Source organism: Artemia franciscana, chromosome 9, assembly GCF_032884065.1.
Source record: "Artemia franciscana chromosome 9, ASM3288406v1, whole genome shotgun sequence".
In the NCBI taxonomy this organism is placed as follows: Eukaryota; Metazoa; Arthropoda; class Branchiopoda; order Anostraca; family Artemiidae; genus Artemia; species Artemia franciscana.
The window spans coordinates 42,069,695-42,087,225 of record NC_088871.1 but is presented as its reverse complement, the minus strand read 5'-3'; the positions used below and the strand labels follow the sequence as shown (position 1 = coordinate 42,087,225).

Here is a 17,531-nt window from a genome sequence, read left to right as displayed (position 1 = left end):
CTAAATTTTATAGTTTCTGAAGTTTACCTAAGAAATAAACTTAAAATCATCCCCAAAAGATTCTATCTAAGATATTTGACAATCTGGATACACTTAAACTCTTTTAATTTATTTAAGTAGTAAGAGCAGAAGTAGTAATAGTGATATCCCCAAATGTTTCAGCTTAACACCCTCAGTCGTTGTCAATATATTACTGATGTGCCTTATTGGCAACCATAAATACAATGCCTTTCAATTTATTTTAAAGCAACTTTTAGTTTTAAAGTATAATGGGCCAATTGCATAATTGTGGAGGGGGGGGGTTGACATGCCTTATATACCTAAAAACAAAGTTGCTGGACCGTTCTACTATGGTGAACAAAATGGCTGCCTCAAAATTTTGACTGGATGCGTTTGGAAAATGAATGGGCTTGAGAGAAGAGCTGTTTATCCTCCAATTTCGTTTTACTCTTAAAACGGGCACCAGAACTTTTAATATTGAATTGAATTAGTTCCTTTAAAAGTTTCAATGATATTTCTAGCTATTATAAAGTGGTGCTGCCTATGATATTGCTTATATGCCGTTCTGAAAACCTGCATGCATACAGTGTTGTCTTTTAATTGAAACTCATAAGCGTTCCCTAAAAGTTTCATATTAATACCTTTATCGGCATTAGTTACATTGACAGCAGTGGTAGTAATAAAAGTGTATATAGAGGGCCTTCTGGCTAGTTCAAAATCCACCACAGCTTACCCTTAAAGGTCTATATTACTAATATAAATTGTTCTTCAGATATTGCTTTGTCGCCTTTTTGAAAGTCCACATGCTCATAGTTTATTTTGATTTAGTTCAAAATCCGCCCAAATATTTCTTAAAAACTTCACCTTGCAACCCTTAGTTTGTGCAGTAGCAATAGTTGACGCAGCATTAGTAGCAGTATGCACATAGCACCTTTGGTTTTCTTAATAACTCCTTCAACACATGCTGAAAGTTGCAGCTTAATAAATACCATGAATCACTACTGAAGCATTTTTGATGCGTCCGCTTGACAGCCTATGTGAGCATAGTGCGTTTCGATTTAGTTCCATACAAATTCTATATATCCTACATTTTTCACCTTCATAGCCTTAGTTTTAATAGCAATAGTAAGAATAGTAGCTGTAGTACCAATTTTAGTAGCCATAGATTTAGTAGCAGTAGTAGCTAGCAACATCCGCAGTAGTATGAGTAGAAGCAGCAGCATTAGGATGTTCAATATCCCTCACAACAAGCCCTGTTAGTTTCAACTTCACGCACCAGACTGTTTCTAAGATATTGCTGTTACATCCTTTTGACAACCTTCATACAGAGAGTGTGCTCTCATTCAATTAGTCTTCCCCTCTAAATGTCTTGAAAATGTCACCTTCCTGCCCTTAGGCGTTGTTTTAATAGTAGTCACAGTAGTAGCATTATTTATATGTAGTATTTTCTGAAGTGTATACGATCATCCTTTCTATATAAAACTTATATGCCCCCAGGGCATAACTTAAAACCTTCGTCCTGAGGACTTTGGGGGGGGGGAGGGGGGATTGTCATTTTCAAAGTCATAATTTCTGGACCTTTCAATTACGTTGAACAAAATGCCTATCTTAAAATTTGGATTGGATATGTTTGGGGTAATGGTGGATGTGGGAGGAGGGGATAGTTGCCCTCCAATCATTTTTGATTATTAAGAAGGGCACTAGCCCGTTCAATTTCTAATCAAAGGAGCTGTTTCCGAAGTTTCTACCACAACAAATGGCCATCCCAAAATTCTATCGGACTGATTTCGCGAAAAAAAGAGGTGTGGAGGGGGGAGGGGTATCAACCTCCCAATCACCCTGAGTTTTAAAATGGACACTATAATTTCTAATTACCAGTCCAATGAGCCCTCCCACCCCCCTCCCTCGAAGTGCATACGATCGCCCTTTCTATATTTACCTTATTTGCCCCCAGGAAATAGCGTACAACCCTTGCCTTGAAGGCTCTGGGGGAGGGGGAGGGGTTATCATCCTAAAAACATAATTTCCAGACCTTTCATTTACGTTGAGCAAAATGGCTATCTCAAAACTTTGATTGGATGTGTTTAGGATAATAATGGGTATGGGGGTTAGTTGCCCTTCAATCATTTTCAAATATTAAAAAGGGCACTAACCCTTCCGATTTCCAATCGAATCAGCCTTTTTCGAAGCTTCTACGACCAAAAATGGCCATCTCTAAATTTCTATCAGCCGCAGTTCAGGAAAATACGAGGTGTGAGGAAGGATATCCTCCCTGCCATCTCTCTGAATCTAATAAAATGCACTAAAACTTCTGATCATCAATCCAATAAGCTTGCTCCAAAGTTTATACGATCACCCTTTCTATATAAACCTTACATGCCCCCAGGGCATAACTTACAACCCTTCTCCTGAGGGCTGCAGGGGGGTTGTCATCCTCAAATACATAATTTTGCAGACCTTTCAACTACGTTGAACAAATTGGCTATACAAAATTTTTATTGGATGTGTTTGGGGTAATGGTGGGCTTGGGAGGGGGGTTAGTTGCCCTCCAATCACTTTTGACTACTAACAAAGCCACAAGCCCTTCCTATTTCCGATCAAATGAGCCTTTTTTGAAGTTCACATGACAACTCCTTTGATATCAAGTGTCCTGGTATAAAACAAAGCAAAAAAATAAATAAACAATACAATGAGCCCACATCGCTCTTTGCTTAGGCAGCGCTATTGCGCTGCCTATGGCTGTCAAATAGGTCGAGATCTATTGACCAAGAAAATACACCTTATATTCTCTATTTGCGGCTTAACATATATAAGTACTCGTCGGACACTACCGAGACCATATGTGTATTAAAATAGCTAAAATATAGAAGAACTCTAGATGTATAGATGAAATCACTGCAGAAATTCTTAAGTATTCAGTATGAAATTATGTGTCTGTGTAATCAGCCTTTTCCCTAAGATATAGAATGTGACCAATACCAGAAATAGAATATCTGCATATCTATATATAAACCAGATATAGAGTATGGATGGCTCCACGTGAATAGACCAAGAGAATATTGGAAAAACTTTCCAGAATGGAAATACTATACTTTGCATTAGCTGGAAAGGTGTAACTCTTAAGCCAGTGCAATGCAACCTATTGGCTTCAACTATATTGTACCGGTTACGACATCCACTATATAAGTATATGCAAGAAGGGCAAAATGGTTTTAAAAACGTTTGATCATGCTCTGATTTGATTTTCTTATTGCGAATGCTTATTGAGTAATCAAATTAGTAGAACTAGCTGTATCTACTATTCATTGGCTTTAGAAAAGCATTTGAGCCGGTTGACCGAGAATAATTGTGAAGGGTTTTCAAGCATTAATAAAGCCTCTCAGATCAGTACAGGACACTTAGCAAGAGAAAAAGAAAACCACATGGCACGAAGACTGCACTTCTCAAAGAAAATCTACAGAAAATCGTGAAATTTGAATTGAGTGAGACTCAAACAAGCTCCAAAGACCCAAACTAAACCTTCAGAAAAAAAACACATGAAAAGAACTTTTACAAAGTATTTTAAGAAGATATTTTTAAAGTATGTTAAAAAAGTATTCTAAAAAAGGTAAAAATTTTAAAATATTTTAAAAAGGTATGAAGCCTGCGCTTCTCAAAGACAATCCCCCAGAAAATTGTGAAATGTAACCCACACATTTCAATAAAGCAAACTCAGCAGCAAAAAATTCAGCATATACACCAGAAAAACGAGAGAAGACTCGAACAAGCTCCAAAGACACAAACTAAACCTTCAAAAAAAAACACGTGAAAAGAACTTTTAAAAAGTCAGAGACACGACAGAAAAAACTTAATAAAGACAAAATTACGAAAACAGGGTTCTGAGAAACACAAATTTACTTGAAGAAACTTCAGGTAAAACAGAACAAGAACATTTTTCCATCTTAAATATATACAATTTATAATTTCTTAGAAAACCTGAAAGATCCCAAACCCACGAGCAATATAAAAAAAAAAGATGGCAAGCACAATTTAAAAAATCACGAACGAACAAACTTGAACAAATAATAAAACAGAGTACCTACGGAGCCAAAAATGGAAATATTCAAAATTCATCGAACAAAACATTAAAAGAGTAAAAAAAGAAAAGAGTGAAGAAGAGTTGAAAGAATAAATTAACTGAAGCAAGAAAAAGTAAAGCTCAGATATTCACAATTTTACCTACTTAACTAAGTTTACTTAGCTAGGTCGATCTAGCTACCTACATCTATCTCAACATACCTTTATCTAATTGACAAAAAGAAACGATGGAGTAAATAGACTGAAAGTAAAAAAGAGAGAGAGCAATAAAAGAAGGAGAGAGAGGCAGAGGCCAAGAAGAAGAGAAAGCTAGAAAAAGAAACCAAGAAAAAAAAAATATATATAACAATAACTTGAACGATAGTGTGAAACCAGATTTTGGAAAAGCACGGTATGAAAACTTTTTGTGATCATGAAAAAAAAAATCAATAAACAAACCACAAAAATATAGGTCGAGTCAACCAAGGGCTGCAAGGGAAATACCGCTTAGCAAACCTTAAAAACAAAAGAAAAATCACCTGCATCAGCTAAACAATAGAAATAAATAAAATAATACAGCACAAAATTTTAAGTACCTTTTTGATGATTTTCTTTGGAGACACACTGACTTAGATGACACATGAAACTTCATAATTACGGATTAAAACTTTTTCAGCTTTTGCAAAAACATTTTAATAAAGAAATTTCCTTCTTTTTTGCTGTTTTACTACTGCTGACACTGCAAACATGTCACAATGTTGGTCCACCTATGGCAAAAACACCTCAACTATCGCACCTTAAACAAGGCAGGTCTCTAGAAATTTCCGACAACACCATACCTTCTACAATAAAAACAATTTGTTTTAAATTCTAAATTCGGTACGTTAGGTAATCTGACTGTTTTGCAAGGTTACCGAAGGTCACCCGCCACGAAGGGGAGATATTGGCGAAGACTTTTGTCTCCTTCCCTTTTTATGTTTTCGGTATAAAAAACATCAAAAGTGTAATACTTTTCTGATAAGAACAACTTTACTTTTAAACTTAGTTTCACAGGAAAATCGTTTTCCAATTTTATTTTTATTTAGATTAAAATTTTGGAAATATTATTGTAATTTTTCGAAGCGAAACAACTAAATAAGAAAAATCAAATATTGCTACATTACCTTTTTCTGATTTATCCTTTTCTTCTTTGATTTTGTTGCATATAAGGCAGTCAGATGGCATTATGCAAGGGTCACCACACAAATTTGGGCAGCAATGGCCACACTTAACTTTCTTCCTACATGGTTCTACGCAAATTAGCTTGGCACTTCAAAATAAAATGAAAGATTATTAGCCGATAAAGGAGAAGGTACAAATCTGAAAACGGCTTTTCGTTAATTTAAATAAAATAGTAAAAAAAAAATATTAAAAATAAATTAAGCTCGACAATTTGGAATCGCTTATGAAAGTAGTTCATGCATTGTCATACGGTCAAAGACAAAAGAAGAAGACACTTTACCATACTTCCATGATTAAGTGTAATTGGTTTAAATTAGGCAAATGATTAACCATGCTTTAATTTATTCATCTGTAACGAATTCTGGAAAACCAATTACTTAACACCCAAAATCTGGAGATTGCAATATTTACTTACTTACTTAAGAGTTCACAGAACAGCAAGCAGGAAACTCTTAATTCTCAAACTTTGTTCTGTCGGCAAACACTGTCAAGAGGAAAGCACTTTATATTGCTTACCACGGTATCTGATAAGCTTGATATCTGCACTTTCCAGGGGCTGCTTATATTAGACCTATACTAACTTACAAATCCCCAAATATTAAAAATATACTCATCATAAGATAAGATTTATTCATCACGAAACACACATAAAATTTTACATTTTTTACTATTCCCCCAATGGTTCTTTGGCCTGTAAAAAAGGGGAAAAATAAACGAGTCACTTACTCAGAGAAGAGCAAAAAAATTAAATAGTCACTTACTCACAGAGAGAAGAATCTTCCCCACATATTGGATAAGAGACAGGGTTAGCACCATGACCCCTTAAATTCCATCTCTCTTTCCCCAATATTAATCAAACCTCCCCTTAAGTTCAGAATCCTTTTTATTTCTTGCCCTTTCAACCCCAACATAAAATAAACTTCCTCCCTCCACGTGTCCTTAACCATACTAAACAGACTCAGAGATCCTGAGGCCTCCTTGCGAGCCCGCCACTGCTGTATTCCTTGCTCGTGTAACCTTTCTTTTAACTTATGAACCACTTTACCCGTATTAGATCCCTTACCTTCATTCCAAAAATATGAATATCCAACTTTATCTAAAATTTTCTTTATTTCCTCCAGCCACACTACCCCTATCTTATCTTTCAACACAATAAAATATGCTTTTTTCGCTAGTCTATTTCTACTTCTTAAAATTTGTATCCAAAACTTACCATGCTTATTAACCTATCTTTCCTTAACCTGCTTAGTCCCAAATCCTCCTCCAGTACAACAGTGTCAGTGGATTTATGGGCCTAAAAAAATCTCTTAAAATAATTTCTTTGCATTCTCTCCAACTCCTCACTTTTTCTAAGACCCCACAGCTTTTTCTAGACACTTTTTCTCTTTTTCTAAGACCCCTAATGCATAAACAGAAGGAGTTTAGTCCTAAATAAATATTAATGCATTGCTAAATCCCTAATTTTTCCAACCTCACTTTTAAAAACTAATTTTTTGCGTATATTTCTCTTTTGTACTCTATGCTTAACCTCCTTTGCATACTTACCGTTTCAAAAAAACTTAACCCCTAAATGCACAAATTATTTTTTGATCTCTATAAAATCACCTTTAAATCTAAATTCATCATCTTTCCTTAATTTTCCACCTTTCCTAAAAACTACAATTGCTGCTTTCTTCTTATCTAATTCAAATCCTTTTATATCCAAATATTCCTCCATTCTGTTTAAGTGTTTGCATGTTTTCTGCCGATTTTTCTAGGAGAGCAATAGCATTAGCAAACAAAAGCATGCATATTTTTGAAACTCTTAGCATTACTTCCGGAGCGTTTTTCTACCTGTAGAAATCAACCTATTTTAAACCTATTCTCGTCAAAGGCTCTCTAAAATGTAAATCTGATGGTGTGATTTTCATTAAGATCTCCAAAATCTTACCAGAAATTATATTTTTTTTTGCCCCTGACAGAAGGAAATATGAAATTGATAATAACAAGTTTGGAACAGGAGATATAGGAGACAAGGAAATCATCTAAAGAAAAAGCTACAGATTGAGACGGAATTCCACTAAGAGTATTGAAAAAGGCAAAAGAAGTATGCATACCAGTTTTAACTGTCATTTTCAGCCAAATATTTTTATTGTGCAGCTGGCCAATAGAATGGACGAGAGGTATCTGGGAAAATTTTGACGAGAACAGGTTTAAAACAGGGATGCCCAATGTCACCGATTTTGTTCAATGGAAGAATATTTGGATATAAAAGGAGTAGAATTAGATAAGAACATGGAGATCGTAGTTTTTAGGAAAGGTGGAAAATTAAGGAAAGATGATGAATTTGGATTTTAAGGTGATTTTATAGAGGTTAAAAAATAATTTGTGCATTTAGGGGTTAAGTTGTTTTGGAACGGTAAGTATGCATATAAGTATGAATAACCAAGCCCTTTTCCAATGTTTGGGGAAGATGATGAGGATATTTTTCTTTTTGGGGTAATTGTAAGGAATTGGCGGATCTGAGAAACGAGTGTTTTTCGTTAGTGATGACACATTGAAGGTGGGCAGAAGTGATTGTAGGATCATAAGTTAAAATGACATTAAGGAATATGGCTAAGCATGTTGATGAAGGGCAAATACATTGTGAAAGATGTATCTCTTTGTAAATAATATCGTGAAGATTCATATAAAAGTGCTTTTTTTCTTCTACATTTATTTGTAATTTTCTTGTTGGTTTTGTTATGTTTACATACATACACACATACATACATTATGATCAGTCGATATTTTATGGGTGTTTTCCTCTCCGTTAAAAAAATTTGGCAAATTTGTTCAGGTACGTAGCTTTTAATGGGTACCATTAAACTTGATGAGTTTTATAAAGGAATATTCTGAATAAGCATAAAATTTTGATTCCCTTGATATATCCATTGTTACCAAGACTCTATTTCCTAGAGTTTCGGTTACTAATAAGCCACATTGCTCATTCCTGATGGTTCGTTACCACGAACTTTTTGATATTAGTCCTTGATGTAAAATGGTGGGATACATTGCTTTTCCATAAGCCATTACGATTTCGAATGTCTAAATATTATAAAAATTGTGACATAAAACGTAAATAAACTGTAGTATCGATATTTTAATTTAAGAACTTTAATGTTTTGGATTGGATTTGATAGTTGAAAAAGAAATCTTCCGAAGGCTGGAAACATAAAAATTGGTGACAAGACTTTATTTATTCAAGAAAGAAGCGTTGTACCCATTGACAGGGAGTAGGGCTCATGATGATGAAGGATGCCTCTAAGTCTCTGATAGGACGAAGATAAAATGATTAGCATTCTAGAATTTCAGTATCTAACAGCTAATAAGTATACGTTGTAAGTCATAGTAATATTTACCCCCGTGGAGAAAAGTGACAGAGACTATGGTCAATCAAATGATTTTACTTACGGTTAGAGAAATAAATAAGCAGGATCCCAAGAAAAAATATGCCATTCTATGAAGGTTATAATGTTTAGGTTAATAGGAGTAGGTATTAAATTCCTACTGAATAAAATTTTCGGAAGGGGCCTTCTCAAGGCCATTCATCACGTCGCCAGGTGGTGGACTGGGGATTGTTGCACAAATATATAGAGTATATCTCTGAATAGGAGGTGCTGACCAAACAGGGACCTAGTCCCTGAGGGTTCATGATATGAATTGGGACAACCTCAACCGGCTGTAATAAATGCAGCTGGATAAAAGAAGAACGCCAGTTGGATTTACGCTCAGCAGAATCCATTGGTGTGTGAACAACTAATTCAGTTTATTCTATGCAAAAGTGTTTTTTATTAATTTTTAATACTCAGTCACCAATTAAATCTTAAAAACAAAAAAATTGGAATTTACCGAGTACCTCACTTTGTTCTATGCAAAAGCGTTTTATTTATTAATTTTTGATACTCAGTCACCATTTAAAGAACTTAAACTTACCAAGTGGATTATTTTATTATAATGTAGAAGTGCTTTTTTATTAATTTTTGAAACTCTCAACCATTAAAACACTTAGAATTTACCAAGTATCTGAGGCTGTCCTATGCTAAAGTGCTTTTCTTATTAATTTTTGATTAACAAGGAGAATTCCTCGATTGAAACTCCATTCTACCATTTAATTATGTTGCGAGAGCAACACTTTGGTTTTGTCCCGTTTTTTTTCCTATGGCGCCGATCTCAGCTTATTCCTGGAAACTGGTAAGGGTGCGGTTTTTACGGAAAGTGGGGACCTCAGGCCAAATTGATGAATATGACATTACATTTTGGAAAGCTCCGCAGAACTATTGCCTGGGACCAACAAGGATGGTTTTTGCTTGTATCTGAAGTATCTGGAGTATCTGAAGTTGTGCAGCCAAGCTTCCGTTTCATCAAACCATGTTTCTGCTTTCGAGTGGAAAGCTCCGCTCTAGCAGGCAGGCACCACTTTCAAATTGAAGATGGACTAAAATCTATAAGTGTGAAATATATGCGGCAGTTACCCGGCCCCACAGCCATTATATCTTCTTTGAATGATAAACAGAAAATCTATTGTTTCTACCCATTTCTGTTCGTGATTTCAGCTGAGTTTATCATTCGGTTTTTTGGACTTTGGATTGCGGTAGAGAAATGGTATCAGATATACCTAATAAACTTTAAAAGTTCTCTCATTGCTAAAAAAAAAATTGGAGCTTATCCTTTGCTCCTTTCTAAGTGGTGACGTTAAAAAAGTTGGCCTACGGCCAAAAAAAAATCAACTTTTGAACTAAGATAGATAGAGTGTTTTTCGACGGCAATCGATAGCTCTTGATGAGCTGATCAAAGTATATGACATCCAATTTTTGATACAAAAATTCCTTCATGAGGTATACCAGTTTGAAAGTTTCAAGGGGTTGACAACTTCAGTAGTAAGTTACACACTGAAACGAAATCTAGGCCGATACAAATTGTGAGACATATAGAGGACATGTATGCAACAGTCGACTGTTAGGTAATAATCACTATCGCCAATGAGGGGTTAGCAACTTTTGCTAGTTGGTGTATCTATTATTTGTTTCCAGTGTATTTGATGGTAAAACCAATTTGGTTCCAGTGGTAAGAAATGTAGGGTACTTGTACGTAATAATCTGCTGGTAGGCTAAAATCACTTCAGCAATGACGGGTTTGCAACTATGCTAGTTGGTGTACCCATTTATTTGTTTCCGGTGAACTTGATGCCTATTATGGGAGAGGGACTTATAAGTTAGAATCGGTTTACTTTGGGCGAGAAATGGCTGTTAGCTCATAATAGTCTTCGACAATGAGGGGTTTGCCACTTTTGCTTGTTGGTGTACGTATTATTTTTTCCGGTGTATTCGATAGTTAAACCAATTTGGTTCCAGTAGTAAGACATGTAGGGGACTTGTAAGTAGTAACCGGCTGTTAGGCTACAATCATGTTCAGCGATGAGGGGTTTGCAACTTTTGCTAGTTGGTGTACCCATTTATTTGTTTCCGGTGAAGTTGATGTCCATCACAGGAGAGGGACTTGTAAGTAAGAATCTGTTTACTTTGGGCAAGAAATTTGTGCAAATTGGTGCACATTGTATTCGATCTCTTTAAATCTGACAGAATGAAGTGTTTACGCAACGGATACAAACGATATCGTAAAACAATGAGGTAGTTTCGTAATAATTAGTTTCACCTATGGTATTTTAATTCTAAAAAGTTACGGATAGCTTTATAATACCAACTAGATTATATAAGACATTGTTCCAAGTTTTCATCCGTCACGCTGTCTACGATTGAAAAGGACAAAGTTGAACTGGCTGCAAAGTCAATTTAGTCCCTTCTTTTGATATTATTTTGTAGTTGTTGTTTTTTCAACGCTGAGGAATAGCCTCTGGTCATGTGATAACTGATTGCGTTCTTGTTTGAACATACCGTTTTAAAAACTGCGATAGGCAGACAACCTCATCATTTAAGCGATAGTGAAGAAACAAGCACAAACGAGAATGTAAAACAATGAGATAGTTTCGTAATAATTAATAGAATGTCATCTATGGTATTTTGATCCTGAAAATTTAGGAATAGCTCTATAATACCAACTAGATTATATAGGATATTGTTCCGAGTTTTAATCCGTCACGATGTCTACGATTGAAAAGGATAAAGTTCAACTGGCTGCAAAGTCAATTTAGTCCCTTCTTTCGATACTATTTTCTTGTTGTTTTTTCAACACTGAGGAATAGCCTTCGATCACATGATTACTGATCGATAGTTAAGAAACAAAACCAAAGTGTTGCCCTCGCAACACTTTAGTCGGCGAAGCCGAAAAAAGGTTGTCGCAACACTTCACGTTGCCCGGGCAACTTAGGTCTAGTATCATCTTAATTCAAAGCAAGTTCTAGTTCTTTCTATACAAAAGTGCATTTTTATTAATTTTTGATACCCAGTCACTAATTAAATGCTTTGGAATTTACCAAATAGCTGAGTGTGTTCTATGCAAAAGCGCTTTTTTATTAATTGTTGGTGCTCAGTCACCAATTAAAAGACTGGGAATTTACAAAGTATTTAAGATTATTCTATGCAAAAGTGTTTTTTTTTTTATTAATTTTCGATACTCAGTCACCAGTTAAAATGACTGGGAATTTACCAAGTAGTTGAGTTTTATTTCTATGTAAAAGTAATTTTTTATTAATTTTTTATAATCTGTAACTAATTAAAAGACTTGGAAATTTACCAAGTAGCTAAGTTTGTTCTATGCAAATGCGTTTTTTTTTATTAATTTTTATACACAGACACAAATTAAAAGACTTGTAATTTACCAAGTAGTTCAGTTTGTTCTGTGCAAGAGTGCTTTTTTTTATTTTTTTTTATTTTCAGGGTAAATTCCTTGATTTAAGCTTTTTCTATGGAGAACTGTTTTACTTATTAATTTTTGATATTCAGTCACTAAGTAAAATATTTGGAATTCACCAAATAGTTGAGTTTGAGCTATGCAAAAATACTTTATTTTTATTTTTAAAAATAAAGTGTCTGGTACTCAGACACCAATTAAAAACTTAAGTTCAAGTTCCTTTTATTATCCATATCCATCCATTTATAAACAAATATATCCCAAAGGGCTCAATGGCCCGTTATTTGGGAACAAAACAAACAACAAAACAAAATGTATATAACTATTAAATACATTCAAACTTAAAATATATTTAGAGGTTACTCACCAATCCCCACCCGAGTACAACCGGTCTCCGCAACACTTACTTAAAAAAAAAAAAAAAAAAAAAAAAATACATATATACATCGAGAATACAACAATCACACCACCAAATCTAAATAATTGAATTAAATCTAAATAAATAAACAAAATAAATAACTGATTATAATTTTTCTTTTTATTTAAAAAATTCTTAAACCGTTTCTTGAAGGAGCCTATGGTACAGGACCGTCGAATCCCAACAGGAATGGAATTCCAGGCACGTCCGACAGCAACTATCAGACCCAAGTCCGATCGCACTGCAGAGGTGGATGGCACTAGCACATCATCCTGGTTCCTAGTTTCATAAGGACTGACATTTCCAACAATCTCAAGAATCCCGGAAAAACTTAATAGAAGGTCTCCACGGAAATATTGAAATGCAATGAGAGAGAGGTGTAATGTGTGTATATCTTTAATCTTCAGAAGTTCAACAGAAATATGGGTGGTAGACTGAAGGACTTTTGCTGATTTCAGTTGGAGATTATGTACTTAGATATACAAAGTAGCTGAGGTTATTCTATGCAAAAGTGTTTTTTATTAATTTTTAATACTCAGTCACCAAAAAACTCTCAACAACTAAAGCAATTGGAATTTACCAAGTACCAAGTACTTTGTTTTATGCAGAAGCTTTTTTTATTTATTGATTTTTGATGCTCAATCATCAATTTAAAGACCTTGAATTTACCATGTAGCTGAGTTTGTTCTATGTAGAAGTGCTTTTTTTATTAATTTTAGAAACTCTCAACAATTAAAACATTTATTATTTACAAGTACCTGAGGTTGTTCTATGCAAAAGTATTTTTTCTTATTAATTTTGATTAACAGGGTACATTCCTCGATTGAAGCTCCATTCTAGCATTTAATATTATCTAAGTTCAAAAACGAATTCTAGTTTTTTCTAAGCAAAATTGCGTTTTTATCAATTTTTGATACTCAGACACCAATTCAAAGAGCTGCAATTTACCAAGAAGCTGAGTTTGATCTAAGTAAAAGTGCTTTTTTGTTAATTTATGATACTCAGTCACTAAGTAAAAGATTTGGAATTTACCAAGTACCAAGTACTTTGTTTTATGCAGAAGCTTTTTTTATTTATTGATTTTTGATGCTCAATCATCAATTTAAAGAACTTGAATTTACCATGTAGCTGAGTTTGTTCTATGTAGAAGTGCTTTTTTTTATTAATTTTAGAAACTCTCAACAATTAAAACATTTATTATTTACCAAGTAGCTGAGGTTGTTCTATGCAAAAGTGCTTTTTCTTATTAATTTTGATTAACAGGGTACATTCCTCGATTGAAGCTCCATTCTAGCATTTAATATTATCTAAGTTCAAAAACGAATTCTAGTTTTTTCTAAGCAAAATTGCGTTTTTATCAATTTTTGATACTCAGACACCAATTCAAAGAGCTGCAATTTACCAAGAAGCTGAGTTTGATCTATGTAAAAGTGCTTTTTTGTTAATTTATGATACTCAGTCACTAAGTAAAAGATTTGGAATGTACCAAGTAGCTGAGTTTCATCTATGCAAAGTACTTTTTCTATTATTATTTGATACTCAGTCACTTAACTCAAGTTAACTCAAGTAGATAAGTTTCTTCTATGTAAAATTGTTTTTTGTTGATTTTTATAGTCAGTCATCAATCAAATTCGAAGAATTTACCAAGTAGATGAATTTTTTCTATGCAAAATTACTTTTTTACTTATTTTTGATGCTCAATAACCGATAAATAACTTAGAATTTACCAATATGCGCAGCTCGTTCTATGCAAAAGTGCTTTTCTGATTAATTTTTGATGCTCACACATCAATTAAAAGACCTGGAATTTACCAAGCATCTGAGTTTATTCTAAGAAAAAGTGCTTTTTCATTAAAATTCATACTCAAACACCAATGAAAAGACTTGGAATTTACCAAGTATCCGAGTTTTTTCCATGCAAAAGTGCTTTTTCTTATTAATTTGTGACACTCAGTCACCAACTAAAAGACTTGGGATTTACCAAGTAGTTGAGTTTGTTCTACGCAAGAGTGCTTTTTCATTAATTTCCGATAATCACTTACTAATTCGAAGACTTGGAATTTACCAATTAGTTGAGTAATTTTTGATACTCAGTCACCAATTGAAAGACTTTGAATGAATGAATGAATGAATGAACTTTATTACCCGTAAAGTATAATTAATTTATTAATTTTGATGCTCAATCACCAATTGAAAGACTTGGAATTTACCAAAAAGCTGAGCTTGTTCTATGCAAAAGTGTTTTTTTTTATTCATTTTCGATACTCAGACACCAATTAATAAACTTGGAATTTGTCATATACAGTCACATATTAAAAGAATTGGAATTTACCAAGTAGTTGAGTTTGTTCAATGCAAGAGTGCTTTTTCTTATTAATTTTTGGTACTACCAAGATACTTTCCATTTTTGAAACTTTTGATAATACAATACTACCAATTTTTGGTGATTTCTTTCATATATTTTGATTTTCAGAGTATATTCCTTAATTCAAACTTTTTCTAGCATGTAACATCATCTAAACTAAAAAAAATTAAAGCTTGTTCTATGCAAAACAGTTTTACGTATTAATTTTTGATACTCATTCACTAAGTAAAAGATTCAGAATTTGCCAAGTAGCTGAGTTTGATCTATGCAAAAGTAATTTTTTAGTAATTTTTGATACTCAGGCACCAATTAAAAGACTTGGATATATAAAGTAAATGAGCTTATTCTATGCAAAAGTGTTTTTTATAAATTTTTTATACTCAGTCACCAATAAACTCTCAACAACTAAAACAATTGGAGTTTACCAAGTAGCTCAATTTGTTCAACGCAAAAGCGTTTTTTCTTATTAATTTTTGATACTCAGACACCAATTTAATGAACTTGAATTTCCCAAGTAGCTGAGTTAATTCTATGTAGAAGTGCTTTTTTATTAATTTTTGAAAAACTCTCAAGAATGAAAACATTTAGAATTTACCTAGTAGCTGATGTTGTTCTATGCAAAATTACTTTTCTCATTAATTTTTGATGCTCAGGTTACATTCCTCGATTCAAGCTTCTTTCTAGCATGCAGCATCATCTAGGTTAAAAAAATCTACCTTTTTCTTTGCAAAACTTTTTTTTTTTATTAATTCTTGATGCTCAGTCACCAATTAAATCACTTGGAATTTACCAAGTAGCTGAGTTTATTCTTTACAAAAGTATTTTTTTATATTAATATTTGATACTCCGTAACTAATTAAAGGACCTGGATTAACCAAATAGCTGAATTTATTCTATACAAACGGTTTTTTTTTATTTTTGACACTCAGTTACCAATTAAATTGACTTATTATTTGCCAAATTATTTGAGTTTTTTCTGTAGAAAAGTAAATTTTTTATTAATTTTTGATACTCAGTCACCAAATAAATGACTTGGAATATACCAAGGAGTTAGTTTGTTCTATGCAAGATTGCGTTTTCATTCATTTTTGGTACTCAGTCACACATTCAAAGACTTGGAATTAACCCAGTTAAAACCCAGTCTTTCCAATGAGACTATCACTGGTGAATCGATTAATTCTTTCAAATATGCAGTTGATTTAGAGTGGAGTAACGTGGAATGGAAGTACCAGTGGGAGGCCACACCCCATCATACCCACTAATTATATCACCTCATCAATTCAAAAGCGAGATGTTCTACAGGAGGATGCAGACCTTATCTCGCTGTAACTGCGATTTAAGGTAATTTAAGGTAAAAAAATGTTTTTTTTTATTAATTATTGATGCTCAGTCACCAATTAAATGACTTGGAATTTACCAAGTAGCTGAGTTTATTCTTTGCAAAAGTGTTTTATTTACATTAATATTTGATACTCAGTAACTAATTAAAGGACCTGGATTAACTAAATAGCTGAATTTATTCTATGTAACCGGTTTTTTTATTAATTTTTGATACTCGGTTACAAATTAAAATGACTTATAATTTGCCAAAGTAGTTGAGTTTTTTCTGTGGGAAGACAGTAATTTTGATATTTAGTCACCAACTAAATGACTTGGAGTTTACCAAGTAGTTTAGGTTGTTCTGAACAAGATTGCGTTTTCATTAATTTTTGGTACTCAGTCACCCATTCAAAGACTTGGAATTAACCAAGTAGTTTAGGTTGTTCTGAACAAGATTGCGTTTTCATTAATTTTTGGTACTCAGTCACCCATTCAAAAACTTAGAATTTTTCAAGTAGTTGAGTAATTTTTTATACTCTGTCACCAATTAAAAGACTTGGAATTTACTAAGTGGCTGAGTTTGTTCTCTGCGAAGTTGCTTTTTTATTAATTTTTGATATTCAATCATCAATAAAAGGACTTATAATTTACCAAGTAGCTGATATCGTTCTTTGTTCTATGCAAAAGTGTTTTTTTTATTAATTTTTGATACTCAGACACCAATTAAAAGACTTGGAATTTACAAACTTGCTGAGTCTGTTCTAGGCAAAAGTGTTTTTTTATTAATGTTTGATAGTCAGTCACCAAATAAAAGACTTAGAATTTACCTAGTAACCAATTTTTTCCTATGCAAATGTACTTTTTTTTTATTAATTTATAATACTCAGTCACCTATTAAAATACTAAGAAGCTGAATTTTTTTTAGTGAAAGTGCTTTTTTTTATTTTGATACTCAGACACCATTTAAAAGAGTTGGAATTTACTGAGTAGCTTAGTTTTTTCTAAGCAAAAGTGCTTTTTTATTAATGTTTGATACTCAGTCATTAATTAAAAGACTTGGAATGTACCCAACACCTGATGTTTTTTTGCAAATTTTTTTATTTATTTTATTTTCGATTCTTAGCCACATATTTAAAATACTTGGGATTTACAAAGTAGCCCAGTTTGTTCTATGCAAAAATGTTTGTTTATTACTTTTTGATAGTCAGTCATCAATTGAAATACTTAGAATGTACCACGTAGTTTGTGCTACGCAAAAGGGCTTTTCTATTAATTCTTGATAATCAGTCACCAATATTAAGACTTGGATTTACCAAGTAGCTG

General features: G+C 33.2%; 1 protein-coding gene across 6 annotated transcripts in view; it reads right to left on the bottom strand.

Moving 5' to 3' along the window:
* Positions 1 to 17,531, bottom strand: part of LOC136031433 (uncharacterized) — a 509,032-nt gene that overhangs the window by 349,862 nt on the left and 141,639 nt on the right. Inside the window, exon 16 of one of the 6 annotated variants that reach the window (XM_065711011.1) lies at positions 5,220 to 5,365. The exons of the other annotated variants lie outside the window; for them this stretch is intronic. Coding sequence (XP_065567083.1) covers positions 5,220 to 5,365 — 146 coding nt within the window. The remainder of the gene's footprint in view (positions 1 to 5,219; positions 5,366 to 17,531) is intronic. 6 annotated transcript variants of the gene reach the window in all.